General features: G+C 42.2%; 1 protein-coding gene across 2 annotated transcripts in view; it reads left to right on the top strand.

Annotated features, from left to right (window-relative positions):
* The window catches only part of LTBP1 (latent transforming growth factor beta binding protein 1), a 485,724-nt gene that overhangs the window by 418,034 nt on the left and 49,058 nt on the right, over positions 1–18,632 (top strand). For both annotated transcript variants that reach the window (XM_027850411.1, XM_027850410.1), the window contains exons 25-26: positions 6,124–6,249; positions 9,597–9,740. In XM_027850411.1, the coding sequence (XP_027706212.1) occupies positions 6,124–6,249; positions 9,597–9,740 (270 nt within the window). The remainder of the gene's footprint in view (positions 1–6,123; positions 6,250–9,596; positions 9,741–18,632) is intronic.

Genomic DNA, 18,632 nt, shown 5'->3' with positions numbered 1-18,632 from the left:
GAGCTCGAAGTAAAGGCCAGGTCTTCTGACTTCCAGTTTGACATAGAAAGAATTCCATGACAGCTAGTGGGCTTTGGATTTGTAGCAGAGTTTCTTCACTTTCAGGTCTGCCATCTTGGGGCCCTTGTTCTGTGGCAAACTATTTTAGTATCCTTGACAAGAAAACCCTAAATGGGGTCATGGAAAGTGGGATGTGGCTGAAAATGACTAAACAACACAAATAGAAGTAACAAAAGACAAAGGATGTGTCCAAGGACAAAACTAATTATTTCATTACAGTGAATACAAATATGCACATTGTGCAATGCATAAATTTAGATGCACACACTTGTCTACATGTACCTTTGTTTTTGTTGTTAATTTTGATAGTATAGACTTTGATCACAATTTAAACTATTTAATTGGTAAGAAAATATTTCAGTTCATTAGCCCTAGTAAGAACATCATGGTATTTAGGTACCTCCATTTTTTTTAATCTGTCAAAGTTTCTCATCAATGAAGTAGTGATAGAATGTGAGTGCCTTGAGAATGGGGATTGTTCCATTTTTTATCCATTTACCTCTAGCACTTAGCATGGTGCTTGGCACATAGAGATTAATGAATGATTATAGACTGATAAAAATGAAACTGTTTTGCTAGCAATGTACCTTTGTGTGAAACCTGCCTCAGGTGTGGTTTTTGTTATTATGTATTTCTTGATGACAAATAACGTTTTCTTCATCCAACCTGTGATTACATCATGGTCAGGAATGATGATCTGACAATCAACAAAAATTTACTCTGTGCCAGGCACTGTACTAGACACTGGAAATAGAAATACAAAAGTGGGGAAGTCCCTGCCCTCGGCTCATGATCCATTGGCAGTAAGTGAAAAGCATCTTGGCATGATCTTCCATATAGTGCAATTATCAAGGCCACCCAGATTTGGGGCCTATCAGTCATTCATTCATTGCAGTGTCACTTTAAAAATGAGCACATGCAGATGTTTGACATTATAATTCTTTCTTATATTTGGAGTAATCCTGTTGGTGCATCATCATTATCACTCGTATTAAAGAGCATTTTCCCTATCAAGCAGACAGTGCATATATGATCATTCCCATTTTATAAATGTGTAAACTGAGATTCAGAGAGGTTAAATGACAGACCTTGGTTTGAAAGCTAGCAAGTATCCAACAGGACTTGAATTGAAGTCTCTTAACCCCAAATCTAAAGCTTTTTCTAACTATAAGAACCCATTCAGTCATCTTGTTTCCTTGATTCTTGTGATTCCTCTCCCTCTTGTATTTTCTATATGTCTGATTGATGTTTGTTTCCTTTGCTTAAGAAAATATAAATATTAATCATTTCTATGCAAAATGAGCAGCCAATATGCTTTCTTGCCTAGTACATCTGTGCAGTCTATTAGGAATTTGGAAAAACATTCATCTTTTGGATGGCATTTTGCAGTGATATGCATGGCTGGTTGCTAATAAAGCTTTAGACAGAATTAATTTAATATTATTAGAAAAATATGAAAGATCAAGGAAAAAATATATCCTGTTAAACTTGGAAATGATTCAGTGTGAAGTTGGTATGTGAAATAGAGATTTGTCTTCTGAATTCCAGTTAACATTAATGCTTTAATTAAAACTGATCATGCATTGCCAAGAAGATTCAGGTTTATTTTTGCAATTTTAACCCTAATAAAAACAGTTTCCTGGATATAGGAAAAAATGGTAATGGGAAAACAAAATCAAATGACTTATATTATCAAAGAAAATGCTAACATACTGCTTTTTTTGCATTTAGGTCATTAGTTAGATATGAAACAAATGTACCCTTGTTAAGAAATTACCTCAGCTCATACAATACAATACAATACTGCTAGCCCTTACATTACTTCTATAAAACATTATTTGCTAAATAGTTATTCACCAGCAGGAGACCAGATTACTTTTTATTTCTTTTTATTACAAATCCAAGCAATCTCAAAAATTGTAAAGGAATTAGAATTGCCTTTGGGATTTTGCATCGGGTCCTCTAATTTCAAATGCAGGTGTCTTTCTACTGCACCATAATCTAAAACATCTCTGTTTTCTTGTGATATGGGGTTGTCACAAATTTTCATTGCATTTCCTCCCTCATATTTATTGCCCCAAACTCCCTTCCTTTCTCCAGCTCCCCCACAGATATGAAATGAAATATACAGAAATTTGAGACTGCTTCTCAGAAATGTGTTAACAACTAACTTTTGCATAGTAAGCAGTAGCTGTGCAAAATGATACTTGCCCACATCTCAGTATGAACTCTACCCCTTGCCATCCCCAATGTCTTAATCTGGATGCAATCTTTGTCAAAGTGCCTTGAAACTTGGCACCCAAGACTCAACAATTTACTGTAAATTACAGATTTACTAACATAGAAAACAGTCAGAATATTAGTTCCTTGAATTTTGACCCCATACTATTACTAATGCTATTTCAGAGTACTTTAGTTTTAGTTGTGGTGTTTTTTTTTAAACTAAATGCATCACACACTTGCATGAATCTTTTGTACAACTAAAACCTCATTTTCTTTTCCAAATGTTTAGCTGCCAACTAAGCCAGGTCTCCCTTATCCTGTATTTTGTTCAGTCCATTTTCCTAACCTAAACACAAGACTTTATATTCATCCTCGTTAAATTTCAACTTGGTTTCAGTCCAGCACTCTAGCCTGTTGAAATAATTTAAAACCTTGATTCTGGTATCTGTTGTATTAGCTGTCCTTCCCTGCTTTGTGTCATCTGCAAATTTTATAAGCATATTCTTTGTCTTCATCCAAGTGATTTACAAAAAAGTAAACATTTCTGGATGAGCATGAAAGATGTTACTTTAATCAAGTCATTTCAGGCAGATCCTGTGATTATATATAAAATATTTAGAGATAGGAAGTTAAGTGTTTCAGAGCAAGGATGGAGATGGTATAGTGTAGAGGACAGTGTACTGGAGTTGAGGTCAGACATCTCTAAATTAAAAGCTCACCTCAGTGATGCTAAGTGTATGGCCAAGGACTCATAAGTCCTTTGACCTCTGTGTGCTTCAGGATACACCTTAGAAATTGTTTAACTGAATCATAGACTTAAATTTCAGTTTGCATTGGTGGGGACCTCTAATCTGATGAAAGCCTTTACAGATAAATTAAAAATACTCTAGTCCCTGTCCTGGAGTAATTTAAAGAATCTTTCCTTTACCTCACTTTACCTTACTGTTTATATTTGTGGAGGCAGTTTATTGCAGTGTGTAGTATGCAGGGTTTGGAGTCAGAATCTTGGCTCTGCCCCTTGCTGCAAGAAGCCTTTCCCAGTTCCTCTTAATGCTAGCAGTGCCTTCTCTCTATTGACTGTCTCTAGTTTATTCTGTATCTATCTTGTTTGAATATATTTATTTTCCCCATTAGACTGTGTTTCTTGAGAGCAGGAACAGTCTTTGACCTTTTATTGTGTCCCCAGCTCTTAGCCTGGTGCCAAGGACAAAGTAGACAATCAGTAGATACTTGTTGACTGACTGTTACTCTATCTTTGGCCATGGACAAATCACTTAACCTTCCTAGACCCCAGTTTCCTCATCTATAAAATGGTTTAGTGGTAGCTTGGACTAGACCTTTAAGGTTTCTTTTAGCTCTAAATGTATTATCTTCTGACCTTCTGAATAGTGGCCTTGACATGTTCAATTAGCACTTTAACTTGGAGCAAGTGACCTGCCCATACCTGGTGTCAGTTTTCTTATCTGTAAAATGATTGAATTCAATCAGATGATCTCTAAGGTCCCTTTAAGTCCCTCCCCATTTTTCATATACAAAACCTGGTCCCTTTGACACTTGCTGATTTCATAATGTCTAAAACTAGCAGTAACCTATGGAATGATAGCTCCTATGGCACTGTTTCCTCCTTGGCAGTTGATTCAATTCAACAATTATTCATTGAGGGTTCAATGTGATAACTCTGGCTTAGACATTCTGAAGGATACAAAGACAAACAGGACATGGCCTGTGTGCTCAAGGAGCTAATGGTGTATTAGGGAAAAGGAGAAAGACACACAAATGATTATAGATACTACACAAGATGAAGGGATTACTTCCAGCTGGATGAATCAGGGAAATCTTAGGATCATAGGAGTATAGTATATATTAGTATAGTTGGAAGTGATTTGAGAAGTTAGCTAATCCATTCCTCTCATTTTGGGATAAAGAAATTGAGACTAAGAGAGGTGAAGTGATTTGTCTACGGAAAAAGGTGGTATTTGAGGTGGACCTTAAAGAAGAAGTTTGATTTTGATAGTCATAGTTAATGAAAGCAAAGGCACATGGGAAAATGGAGTGTTTGGGAGAATGATGGATGGTCTAGTATGAGAGTAGGAGGCAAAACATTTATTTCAATGTATTATACAGACTCTTAATAGAATCTCTCACAGTATACAATTCTGAACAATTAAAGTAAAGTTCGAGTGATTGCAATGTATAATATGCAATCTTTATTTAAAACACTGTATTCCCAAATGAACTTGCCAGTGTATCTGTGTATTTTAAAAAACTTCAGTTTTTCTTTTTCTTTTTTTTTAAATAAGAAAAACAAAGGGGTATGCTTTGTAAGTTGGGACCAAGTTTTCCAAAATTTTAATCAGAATTTTGTTACCATTTAAAGTTATTTTCATTTCATAGTTGTGGAAATTTTATATCCTGGTGTTGGGGTTTTTTTTGGGGTGCTTTAATCAAAAATTCTTTCCATATTTCTTTGAATTCTTTATATTTGATTTTCTTCATAGTATAGTGTCTATTCCGTTACATTCATAGACCATAATTTGTTCATCTAGTTTTCCCAGTCATTGGACACACACACGCACACACACACACACACACACACACACACACACATACACATACACTTTCCAGTTTTTTGCTGTTACACATTGTGCTACTAGAAATATTGTACATAAATAACCCCTTAGGATAGAAGAAAGGGAGGCAAATAGAAAAGAAAGAAAGAGAGAAAGAAAGAAAGAAAGATTTATTAAGTGCCTGTGATTTTCTGGGCACTTTGCTAAGTGATTTACAAATAGTATCTTGTTTGATCCTTACAACAACCCAGGGATGTAGCTGTCATAATTATCCTGATGTCACAGAGCTAAAAAACTGAGGCAAATTGTGGTTAAATGACTTGTCCAGTGTCACACAGCTAGTAAGTATAAGAAGCCTGATTAAGTCAAAGGATATGAACCATTTTTATACAAGTCTAAATCATTTGCCAGGATGGTTGAACAAGGTCATAGCTGTACCAGCAGTGAATTTGTGTGATCGTTCAATTTTTCTTTTAAGTTCTCATTTAGATAATTATTCATAGTTACGTACTGGGTCTATAGTTTTTATTCCACCCTCACCATCACTAAATGTTACTTCCCAATTCCTGTCTCTCACTCATGCCAATAGAAGCTTCCCTTAAAACAAAAGTAAACCAAAGCATTTAAAATACGTCATGCAGTATGTGTCTATTCAGCATTTTTAATCCACTGGAGGATAGAGGTATGCGTCATTATTAGTTCTGTGGCATCAAGATGGATCAGTGCAGCTTACTGAGTTCTAACATATTTTGGGGTTACTTTCCTTTATAGTATTGTCATTATTCTCTTAGTTCTGCCTACTTCACTCTTCATTCTAGAGTATGTCATGGAAATGTCTACAGGGACAAATGGAATATGATAAGTAGATGCAAGAGCCTTTGGTGGGCAGTGTCTAGGAATTAGAAACATTTGTACTGATAATATTTGCACATATTTCCACTGGCAAAATGCACTCACATGGAAAATCATTGATGGAAACATTTAGAAAATAATTACCCTGACAATCACAATTGCTTTGATTTTTCTGGCAAAATGAATATTTTTCCTTGGAACAAATTTTGCCTGATATCTGGCAAAATGTTTTACTTATATGTTAAAGTTGTGTAAATGTTTATCTGTGTAAACATGGCCTTAATTTTATATGTATACATATTAATAACATGCATATATTAATATGCATATTTTTCTCTTGTGTCTTTATATTAATAATGTCCTGTGTATGTTAAACTGCCTTCCTATCGTGTCTGATATGAAAATGTCTTTTTTGCAGATATTGATGAGTGTGTAAACAACACTATTTGTGACAGTCATGGTTTCTGTGACAATACTGCTGGCTCCTTCCGCTGTCTTTGTTATCAGGGTTATCAGGCCCCACAGGATGGACAAGGGTGTGTGGGTGAGTTTTTAGAATTCTTTCAAAAAACACCCTCCAATAAGAGAAAGTTCGTGTTATCAACAAAAAACTAGTTTTTCCCTCAAATCACTTAGGCAATATTTAATCAAGACATCATTTTGAAATACATTTATTCCATAAGTACTTAATCTTAACTCTCTTCCTGCAAATCAAATACCCCCTAAACATGTGTTCATTCTATCAGGACATTCTCTAAAGACTGCATGAAAGGGATTGTCAAATTAGTTGAGTCATTCTGTTTATCTCTTTTTTTAAAACAAAATGCAGTGATCTATGCTTCTGGAAAGTCAGGCAATTTTGATTTTTTACAAAAATTATTATTTTTAATTTTCATTTTCTTTAAGTAGACAGTCTGCTTAAACTCTTAGCAGAATAAACAGAACCATGTAATACGTCCTACCAGAAATATAGTCTAATATAGTAGCTTGGCTGTCTTACCCACTTCCTTGGGGACTATATTTAAAGAAGAATGTTGGTAATAGTTTTGTTTCCCCGGAGTGACACCTATAAAGTGACACATGATTTTATAGATGGATTTTTTTAGTGAATGGCTTCTGGGATTGGTGATGATGGAAAGTCTCTTGAATATTATCAGATATAATATACTGCAATATGTTGTCACAGCATGGGCTCCTGCAGGAATAAGTATATAGTTTATCATTGAGTGTTTGGCAGATGGTGATTTCTTGAAGCTATATTCATTATGAATCTTATTCATAGTAAGTTATATAAATGGAAGGAAAAAATTCTCTTGGCATTATAGAATATAACAATTCTATGACACACTAAACCCTTGTCTTTGTCTTCCTCAATTAGAAAAGAATTGTTGTTTTGCCATGGTGGCAGATGGCATATGAATAGGATTCATTAACTTTTCAGTTTGGAAATTTGCAATTAAAACTTTAGTTTATTTACCATTTAAATGAACCTGGAATTGCAAGGCATATCCTTGAGGTAATGGCACTTGTATAATAACTTAATTTTATGAATTTTTTTAAAAATTTAGTTTTCTAGGAACAAATGCATGATTTGGAGTTTTTTAGTCAAAGGCCTCATACATAAATTCCATTGTTTAGAAACCATTTATGTGTTTTAGATTTTATTAAATGAGTAATTTAATTCTTCTAAGTTTGTCTCACTCTAAGAAATCAATATAGAACCACAATATAGTTCTCCTTTCAAGTTTGGTACCCAAGTACAAGTAAATAAATGGACTTTGAACTGTGTTGTATTGGAAAGAATACTGGATTTAAACCTGTGAGACCTTGGTTTTCCTCCTATCACCGAGACTAAACTACCTGTCATTGGACAGAATGCTTAACTTCTTTGTGCCTTGATTTCCTCATTGGTTACATAAGGTTGAACTGTTCCAACTTGAATTATTATTGCTACTTATAATAGTTCACATGTATATGGTACTTAAGTACCATCGACCTACTGAAGATAAATGTTTCTCAAATTTGGCTCAAATGAGTTCATTTGGTCCTTAATATTTGCTTTGGTTAGAAAACAGCTTCTTGGCCTTGCTTGAACCCAGTTTGGACCTGCAGCTCTTCTGTTGCCTTGGCCAAGCGGAAGATTACAAACAGTTGGGGAGGCTGACAGATACTACTTATTACAGAATGGTGCTGTCACTATAGGGTCTAGGGATGAAGGCAGCTCCTTCCCCAGACTCTGCTTTGCCCCATTCTTTTCCTAAATAACTTATTTTGAACACCAGCTTCAGTATCTCCTTTCCTAGGAACTTGGTCAGGGGCCTGCCTGGGAAGCTTCAGGGAGGGGTTGCTGGATCTACCTTGGTGAAACTGTTGGTATAGAACCTTGTGGGTTCCTGGGATCAAACTGTACATCTGCCTTTCCAGCGCACCTTACTCCAGCCCTACATAAACACTCATTAAATAAAAAAATATTGTACTTAAGTACCATATAAATGTGAGCTATTATTAGTAGCAATAATAAATACTTTGAATAAATTTTAAGTAATATTTTAAAATTTAAATATTTTTAATTCAAAATCTTAAAAAATAAATGAATGAGTGCTTTGTGAAGTAAAGCAATTACATTATCTCCATTTTATAGATGAAGAACAAAGCTTTAAACTTCTTTTTGTATATGCTGAGAGGCAGGTAAGTAGTATCTGGGATTTGAAATAGTAATTTAAAAAATGAAGTAAATTTTAATTCTACATTAAAATGTTTGACAGTATGACATGCACATATAAAATTAGTCCAAGTATTGTAAAGCATTGACTAAAATAACTAAATCTCCATTTTACTTCATACCACAGAGATTCTACTTTAGGTAGACCTAGGCTATTAAGTTGTGCAAAAAGTGAATTAATTATCTGATAATTACAACTAGACACCTATTTTTTTTTCCTTGAATAGTTTGGATTATCTGAGTTTCCAGATAATTCCGCAAGGACAGCCTCAGGGTTTGCTCATGGAGCAAGTTTTGTGCTTGTGTAATGGCCAAAGCACATCTGCAATTAAAAAGTTGGCCCCACGTTGTGCTGAATTGATTACTCATTAATAAAATTTCTTTAGGTAAGTTCAGGAGGTGGGGTGAAATGGAAATAGAGTTATGGACATGATTCCCTTGTGAAAGAAGTCAGAGACCTAAGATTTATGTGGGTCTTTGTACTTTCATAATTCTGGAATAAAGAATACCCTGTAAACTTTTTACTATAACTATGAAAAAGGAATTTGATTAGCTAAAGGAAATTGTCATGTGAAAAATCAATAGGAGAGGTAAATAGGAAGAAGAAAAATCATTTATATAATCTCTCAGCCCTATTTATTTAACTTAATGTCCATTTTGTATAGTGGTTAATTTTGGGGCAGCTTTCAAATGAAATAGGACCTGAATGTTATGTGAAGTGTATATTGTTAAATTATGAAAAAGCAGCTTCTTAGAGTCATGAATTGTAAGAGTCATCATGATAAAAGTCCAGGGGGCTACAGTAAAGTTTATGAAACTTCAAAAATTCTGGTTTTTTTTTTTAGTATCTATAGGACTGAGCTTCCTTATTCATGGACATCTGCATAGAATCTTAGGTCTTTTAAAACTTTATCTTTTAGCATAAGTAGGGAATGTAAGAAGTGATTTAGAATCTTTTCTTTGAATATTCAGGGTCCTTTCCAGTACAGATAACAACCTCATTCTTAGGCATCCACTTTGCTTAAATCACAGACTGTTCAGTTTTAATTGCTCATTGGGGATACACCTCTGTTTTCAACAACTCTTACTGGCATGAGCTTAGCTGATAAAAAGAAAGAGCTATCACTAATGAAGAACACATCTAAATCAATTCATCCTTTCTTTTCCAGATGTGAATGAATGTGAAATGCTTAGTGGAGTATGTGGTGAAGCCTTCTGTGAAAATGTAGAAGGATCCTTCCTCTGTATGTGTTCTGATGAAAGTCAAGAGTATAACCCTATGACTGGTCAGTGCCGCTCCCGATCTTCAACAGGTAAAGTTAAGAAGGCTTTGTATGTAATAAGTAGCAGGACTTTTCTGCACTAATAATATTGATGTGCTAATAATATTTCTTTTTCTGTGCCAAAGAGCCTGAGAGTAATAAGAAAGAGCTGTGAAGTTGAACTATGATTAAACCATAGGGACAGTTAACCTGTAAGTAGGTATACTTTTATGGAAAATAACTTGCTTTTATAATTTAAAGTTTCTGGAGAATCACAGAATCCACAAGCTGTATAGAATCTTAGGTGCCATCCAATTTATCATGTGACCAAGTACGGATTCTGAAGCATCTCTAAGTATTCATCCAGCTTGGCTCAAAGATTTCTATTAAGAGGAAAACAACTCTGTGTGCAGGCAGCCTACCATGTTTTTTAATTACTCTGATTGTAGAGAAGTTCTTCTTATAGGAAGCCTGTTTCTACCTCCCTGCCACTTCTACTAGTTGTCCCACTTCTGCCTTCGGGGGCCAAATGGAACAAGTCTAATCACTTTTCTGCATGACAGCCCTTCAGATACTTGAAGACAATTATCATGGTCCCTCTAGGTCTTCCCTGAGCTAAAAATTCCATTCCTTCAATAGATCATTATATTGCATGGCCTCTGAATCTCTCACCATCCTGGTTGCCCTCTCCTAGGTGTGCTCCAGCCTGTCTACTCCTTTCCTAGAATATGGAATTCACAACTGAAGACATTATTTCAGGAATAATCTGACCCAGTTCAGGGCTTGTTCCTTTTTAGCACACCACTTTTTTAATCGCTCACTTGTTTCCTAGAAGACACACCAACCCTTTGAAACAGTATGGTATAATGGAATTAACACTAGATCTAACCTGAATCACAGTCCTAGGCCCTTTCTTCTCTCTATTTGTATGATATTCTTGAAGTCACTTAAATTCTCTAGGTCTTTCTGTGGGATTTGAACCCAGATCTTCCTGATTGTGAGGCCAACTTTCTGTCCACTATATGCCATGCAGTCTATGTTCCCAGTCTTTTAGTTTCTGCATCTGAAAAATGAAAGAGGTTGGACTAAATGACCCCTGAGTTTACTTTCAGACCTAGTCAATTATGTGAGTATATAAATCTATGAGATAATCACATAGGTTAGCATGCAAATGGCTTCTGACTAGAATGTTTTTCTATACAATAAGTCTTCATGTAAATCTGCATAACAATAGAATTAAGACCTGCTCTGCAGAGCTATGAATAATGAAGATAATGTGTGATTGTTGATTTAGTTCAATATGATCATTCATCTTACTCAGTTGGGTTGATTCTCTCATGAACCATTTATTACTTTGTGCAAAAAACAAACAAAAACAAAAGAAACCTCACTTAATACCCTTGCAGGAAAATGTGTTTATATCTCACTGAACTAAATACAACATGAAACTTTATTCTTTCTGATAGAAATACTGCTACCCAAGTAGCAAAGCTAGATTTTTTTCTCACAACTTCATAGAGTTGTGATTATATTGTCATTCTTTCATGATGTTGCATTGGCCATGTCTTCATGGCCCAGGGGTGTAGAGAGATTTATCAGCTATTCAGATAAGTTGGTCCAGTTGTTTGCTTTTATTTTTACTCTGTGTTGTATAGACACAGCTTGATTGGATTTTAGGTGAAGCATCAGGTCAAAAGGTCTCTTAAATAAGTAAAAGTGGGAAAAGAGATTGAAATGGACGGGCCGAGAGTAACCAGACACATGCCAAATTAGAAAATAGAGAGCATTTACTGGAGCCGGAGGGCAACTGTCCCCTGGATGCAATCCTAGGAGAAACAGTGCCAAGCAAGGGAAATAACAAAGCTTTATACCCAGCAGTTTACAATCATAGATACTAATCCTTTGATGTAGTGAAATTTTCAATTGTGGATTAGCAATCCTTTGAGGTAGGGGAATTTACAATTGTGGATTAGCAATCCTTTGAGGTAGGGGAATTTACAATCGTGATTAGCAATCCTTTGAGGTAGGAACTAAGGAGGTCAGGCTAGGTTTGTGACAACTCAGTCCACTTCACTCCCCCCTTTTCACAGACAAAAAGAGTCAGACGGGGGACTCATCAGAGTTCAGAGGAGCATAGGATCGACGCAGGACAAACAACTGGAGTGCTTGCACTCGTTTCTGGACATAGCGGGTTATGCATTTTATGAAACAAGGGGCCACGAGTAACCCAAGGAGGAGAAGGACCAGAGGGCCCACCATTCCGGAGATTAGGGTGGTTAGCCAGGGGGACCAATTATACAGGGTCTGATACCAAGAAGACCCCGTTGCCCGTGCGCGGTCCCTCTCATCTAACCGCTGCCTAAGGGCTTGCAAGGACTCCCGAATAACTCCAGACCGATTGGCGTAGAAACAGCAGGTTTCTCCCAACGCCATGCATAAGCCTCCCTGTTTGAGGAAGAGTAGGTCCAAGCCTCAGAGGTTCTGGAGAACCACCTCAGCCAAGGAATCTAGTGAAGTTTCAAGGTGTGAGACTAGCTCTTCCAAGGAGCGTAGGTCCTTGTCTACCTGTGCACTCAAGGCACCGTAGTTGGCTTTTCCCTGTATCAGGGCTGAGGCCCCAACAGCAGCAGAGCCGGCCACTCTGAGTCCCACCAATATAGGAACCAAGATAGGTACAGCCCTCCTGGAGCGAGTTAGGCCAAAATGCTCAGCTGCCCCTTCCTCTGAGTAGACATATACCTGAGGAAAGATACGCACCACTACACAGAGCTCGGTCGGGTTGAGGAAGCGAATGTCCTGTATGCAGGTCGTGAGTCCTCTGGTACAAGCGAACCATACTCCAGGTGGGGCGGTTAACAGGAGGTCAGAGCTTTAGGTTGGACACTGCTTCTGCTGTCCAGGCGGTGGAGTTGGGCTCTGGGGCCTTCTTGATGTGTGACCGATGTATCCATGCCTTGCGGCCAGCAACCTTGACGGCAGAGGGGTTGCAGAGGATAATTTGATACGGGCCCGTCCACCGTGGTTCCAGGGCTGGTCCAGCTGGAAGCTTGCGAGTGAGGACCCAGTCTCCCGGTGACAGGACGTCCGATGAAGTTGCAGGGTCTGGTTCTTTCCCCGCAGCTTTCAGGACTGAGCGCACAGCGTTCTGGACCTCACGCAAAGCCTGGAAGGACTTAAGAAGAGTCGGATTGGTGAAATCTGGGGCTGGAATAGCTGCAGATACTCTTGGAATAATAGGAGGGGGTGCTCCATAGAGGATCTCGTATGGAGATAAAGAGAGGGTTGAGGAATTGGGAGTACACCGGGCCCGGAGGAGGGCGAAGGGAAGGAGACTGACCCAGCTATCGCCAGTTTCTATTTTAAGTTTAGCAATGTGCTCCTTTAGAGTTCTATTCATCCTCTCTACCTGCCCTGAACTTTGAGGCCTATATGCACAGTGCAATTTCCATTTCAATCCCAGCATCTTTGATAGGCTTTGAATTGTTGCGGACACAAATGCTGGGCCGTTGTCAGAGACTATCGAGGCCGGCAGGCCAAATCTAGGAATAAGTTCAAAGAACAGCTTTTTGGCCACTACGGTTGCAGTTTCAGTTTTGACTGGAAATGCTTCTGGCCATCCAGAAAATGTGTCCACGAATACAAGGAGAAAACGGTACCCTCCCAACCCAGTTCCCATGTCAGTAAAGTCTACTTCCCAATGGTCTCCAGGAAATGTCCCTCGTGGTCTATCAGTCGGTATCCTTGACTGTGATCGTGGGTTGATTTTGGCACATGCAAGGCATCTTCTTGCGGCTTCCTCGGCCACCTGCTTCATCCCAGGGCTGTAGAAGTGTCGGCTCACCAGGTCGTAAAGCCGGGTTCCGCCTAAGTGGGTAAGGCCATGAAGAGTCATCAACAGGGGCGGCAACAGTGCCTTGGGCAGAATTAGCAAGCCATTTGGGTGTCTTCTCCATCCCCCCTTTTCAGGGGTTCCATCCCCCCTTTTCAGGGGTGCCATCCGGATCACTGGATTGGTAAGACGGTTGGACAGGCAGCATCCCCTCAGGTTCCACGACCATAGCGGGTATCAAGGGCTTGCAGGCAGCCGCTCGGGCAGCCCTATCCGCTGCCGCGTTCCCTAGAGACTGGGGGTCAGTTCCACGGGTGTGAGCAGGAACATGAATTACCGCCACCTCCTTGGGAAGCCAGACAGCATCCAGCAGTTCCTGGATCTGACTCTTGTTCCTAATCTCCTCACCCGCCGAGGTTAACAGTCCCCGTTGGAGATATACATATCCATGGACATGAACAGTGGCAAAGGCATAGCGGCTATCAGTGTAGATGTTTACTCGCCTGCCTGCAGAGAGTCTAAGGGCTTGAGTTAAGGCAATGAGTTCAGCACGTTGAGCAGATGTGCCGGGGGGTAGAGCGGTCTCCCAGAGGGTCTCAACCGGAGTGACCACGGCTACACCCGCCCTACGGATCCCCTCCTGAACAAAACTGCTGCCGTCCGTGAAGAGCACTAGGTCTGGGTTTGTTAAAGGAACATCGGTAAGTCCAGGGCGGGACGTGTGGATGGAGTCCAGTGTGTCCAGGCAATCATGTATAGGGGAGGAAGGAGGGGAGTCAGGGAGCAGGGTGGCCGGGTTGAGTGTGACCGGAGGAGCAAAGGAGATGCGCGCGGGATCGAGGAGTAGGGATTGGTAATGAGTCAGGCGTGAATTTGAGATCCATCTTGTCGGCGGGGAATGTAAAAGCTGTTCCAGATGATGCAATGCTGAAATCTCAAGAGGCTGCCCGAAGGTGAGCTTAGCGGCTTCCCTAACCAAGACGGCAACGGCCGCCACAGTTCGCAGGCAAGAGGGCCACCCGGAAGCCACAGGGTCCAGCTGCTTGGAGAGATAGGCAACAGGACGATTCCAGGGCCCCAGGGGCTGGGTCAGAACCCCTTTGGCCACAGCTCGAGACTCAGACACATAGAGGCGGAAGGGCTTGGACAGGTCTGGCAGGGAGAGGGCAGGCGTGCTGAACAGCACCTTTCGGAGCTTGTCGAATGCTTCCTGCTGCCGTGGTCCCCAAACAAATTGGGTGGGTTCACCAGTCAGGGCTTCATATAGGGGTTTGGCAACCTCGGCAAACCCCAAGATCCAGAGGCGACAGTATCCAGCCATCCCCAGGAATTCCCGGAGCCTGCAGCGGTCCCTCGGGGCGGGCATGCCCAAAATGGTAGCTACACGCCCCCGAGACAGTAACCTTTGGCCGGAACAAAGGGTGAAACCCAAGTAAACAACGGATTGAGAGCACAGTTGTGCTTTCTTTCCAGAGGTGCGATAGCCGGAAGCCTCAAGCAACTGGAGAAGGTGGAGAGTTGCATCTTTGCATATTGCCTCAGAGGAAGTAGCCAACAAAAGGTCATCAACATACTGGAGGAGGGTGACCTCCGGATACGAGACCCGGAAGGCGGCCAAGTCGGAGGCCAGAGCTGAGCCAAAAAGTGTAGGGGAGTTCTTAAAACCTTGGGGAAGCCGGGTCCAGGTGAGCTGAGAGGATGTCCCAGTGTTAGGATCTGTCCAAGTAAAAGCGAATATAGGTTGGCTTACTGGTGCCAAGGGAATGGGAAAGAAAGCGTCCTTCAGGTCCAAAACAGTATACCAAGTCCGAGCAGGGTCCAGGGAAGACAGCAACGTGTACGGGTTTGGTATGGTAGGATGTAGAGTTTCCACCCGGGTGTTGACTTCTCGTAGATCCTGGACGGGACGGAAGTCTCCAGACCCGGGCTTGCGAACTGGAAGTAGGGGGGTGTTCCACGAGCTCTGGCAGGGTCGTAGAATGCCTGCCGCCAAGAGTCGATCGATGTGAGGCTTGATGCCCAAAAGGGCAGCTCGAGTCAACGGGTACTGTTGGACATGCGCAGGGGTTGCTGTGGACGAGAGCTGGACCACCACTGGGGGCTGGTGTCCTGCTAGACCAAACGGGTTGGTCTCAGCCCAAACTCCAGGAACCAAGCCTTTGAAATGGTTCAACAGAGTTAGGGAAGTAGGGGTGGAGGTGGTCGAGGGGCGGTCTGGGGAAAACGTTAGGGGGAGGAGGCGAGACTCCTCTGACAACGGGCAGGTGAGAACAAGTTGTGGCAGGTTGAACCCGAGAGTGGGGTTAGGTCCCTTAAAGGAAATGACAGCCTGAAGCTTGTGCAGGAGATCTCGGCCAAGCAAGGGGTAAGGGCAATCAGGCATCACTAGAAATGAGTGGGAAACTAGGCCCTTCCCTAACCGGACTTCCCGAGAAGTGGTGAGGGGTACAGACTGTTTTCGTCCAGTAGCTCCCTGGACCTGCACAGTGGATGATGAGAGGGAGCCCAGTGGGGATTTCAGGACCGATGCCGCAGCTCCAGAGTCGACTAGGAATGAGACAGGTTGACCCCCAACACTGAGAGTAACCCTCGGCTCCAGGGGGTCAAGAGTCACAACGGACTTTGAGCCGGGGCACCCCTAGTCTATATTCAAAGTCAATAAAGGCTCTGCCTTCTCTTTCAGCCCACGATTAGGGCACTCAGATTTCCAATGGCCCGTGGCTTTGCAGTAAGCACACTGGTCCCGAGCTAAAGGAGGCCTTCCCAAGCCTTTACCCCTATAGGGGCGCCCAGCGTTTGGCCCCTCCCGCCTTCCTTTCCACCCTTGCTTCTGAGCTTCCCCTGGAACCTGTGCTAAAGCTGCCACTACCGCCCTTGCGACTGTGCGAGTTTGCTTGTCTTGAGTCTCTTCACGATAGTCAAACACCCGCTTGGCCACTTCCATGAGTTCAGTCAGATTCTTACCCTCAAAACCTTCAAGTTTCTGTAGCTTCCGACGGATGTCCGGAGCCGAATTGGCTACGAAATCAATTACGATGGCTCTCCGGTTATTGGGATCCTCTGGGTCGATAGGGGTGTAGGTTCGATATGCCTCATAGAGGTGCTCCAAGTATGCAGCTGGGGACTCGTTCTTGCCCTGTCTAACCTCACTGACTTTGGACATATTGGTTGGTTTCCGTGCTGCTGCCCGTAACCCTCCCAGCAACAACTGGCGATACCTGTCCAGTGCTTCCCTACCGCGATCAGTGTTGGGGTCCCAGTCGGTCCGGTTCTCAGGGAAGATGTGGTTGCGGCACCCCGGGTCAGTAGAGGGATGTCCATCTGGGTCCAGAACTCCCTTCCTGGCTTCTAAAAGAATCCTGTCATGCTCCTCGGTTGTGAAAAGAACCCGGAGGAGTTACTGGCAGTCATCCCAAGTGGGCTGATGAGTATAAAAGACAGTCTCTAGGAGGGAGATTAGGCTCTGGGGCTTATCAGAGAAGGATGGGTTTTGCTGTTTCCAATTGTACAAATCACTGGTGGAGAAGGGAACATATACCATGAACGGTCTCCCTGATTCTCTGGGAGGGGAAGGAACTTGCCGCAGGGGAAACGCTGACACAGTGGAATCAGGGGTCAAACCAGAATTAGAAGGGCCATAAGGAGCACCTGCTTGAGTATGGGGTGGACTTATCAGAGGAGGGGCTGAGGGGCTCAGAGACCCTGAGGTTGGGTACAGGGGTGGATCTGAAACCTGGGACTGGGAGTACTCGGCTGGATCTAGGGGGTCAGAATCAGGGGGTGGTAAGACAGGAGAAAGCTGTGTGACGACCTTAGGACTTTTGGGAGGCTTGCGGCTAAAGGTCGTCTTTGATTCCGTTCTGGTCTTAGTTTTGAAAGAGCCTGGACCTGTAGTGGTCCCGAAGGGGGTTTGAAATCAATCCAGGCGGTGATATAGGGGACCTGATCGGGGTGGCCAGGTATACCATAGACAATTCCCCTTACCCGGCCGGCCACCGAGACATCAAACGTACCCTCCGGGGGCCAGCCTACCTCGAAGGTGGGCCATTCCTGTTGGCAAAAGAGAGCTAGTTTCTTCTTAGTAACCTGAAACCCATAACCTTCTGCTATACACCGATATTGCTTGAAGTTCCGTAAGACAATAAAGATAGGGGAGCCTGGCTTAGGGCTCGAGGGTCCCTGTCCCATGGTGGATTAAGGACTGAGAAACAAAAGAGTAACAAATAGACGTGCTCACGTAGGCAAGGACCAAACACGGACACAGGGAAGACACAGTCAAGACAGGGTAGAGGGGAATCAAACTGCCTCAATTCCGAACAACCTGGACAATGAGACAGGAATTTACACCCCCCCCCCCCACGGGACCAATAGTAGATAGACGCACACACACACAGTCAACACAAAAACGGGAAAAAGACACAGTCAAAACCCTGGATGCTCCTGACACAGTAGCGGGGAACGAACCCGTCTCAGTTTCGAACAACCTGGAGAATGAGGCAGGAAGTCTCCCCCCCCACCCCGCCACGGAGCGCACAGTGGACACACACACACACACACAGTGACATCGGCGCTGGACAGACACAATCAGACAGGCAGGATTCTCACATGGCGTCCCGTGGAGGTCAGTAAGGGCATTGCAGCTGCGTCCAGCCTGGCCACTTACTTCAGAAGAGTACTCACCAGAACAGACAGATTACAGATTGCTCTATGCCCAATTGAGGATTTGTGGTCCGGGCAGCCTGGTGCGCACGGGCTATCTCAGCGTTCGGGGCCGGGGAACGTCTTCCTGGTGGCCACCCCCTGGACGGTGAGAAGCCTGGCCTTCCAGAGATGCCCGTGTCTGGTGCCCAGAGGGCTATCTCGGTGGGACCTCCAAATGAAATGGACGGGCCGAGAGTAACCAGACACATGCCAAATTAGAAAATAGAGAGCATTTACTGGAGCCGGAGGGCGACTGTCCCCTGGATGCAATCCTAGGAGAAACAGTGCCAAGCAAGGGAAATAACAAAGCTTTATACCCAGCAGTTTACAATAGTAGATACTAATCCTTTGATGTAGTGAAATTTTCAATTGTGGATTAGCAATCCTTTGAGGTAGGGGAATTTACAATTGTG

Source organism: Vombatus ursinus, unplaced genomic scaffold (assembly GCF_900497805.2).
Source record: "Vombatus ursinus unplaced genomic scaffold, bare-nosed wombat genome assembly UNPS02009062.1, whole genome shotgun sequence".
Taxonomy (NCBI): Eukaryota; Metazoa; Chordata; class Mammalia; order Diprotodontia; family Vombatidae; genus Vombatus; species Vombatus ursinus.
The sequence above is the reverse complement of the archived record's forward strand: the minus strand, read 5'-3'. Positions and strand labels throughout refer to the sequence as shown.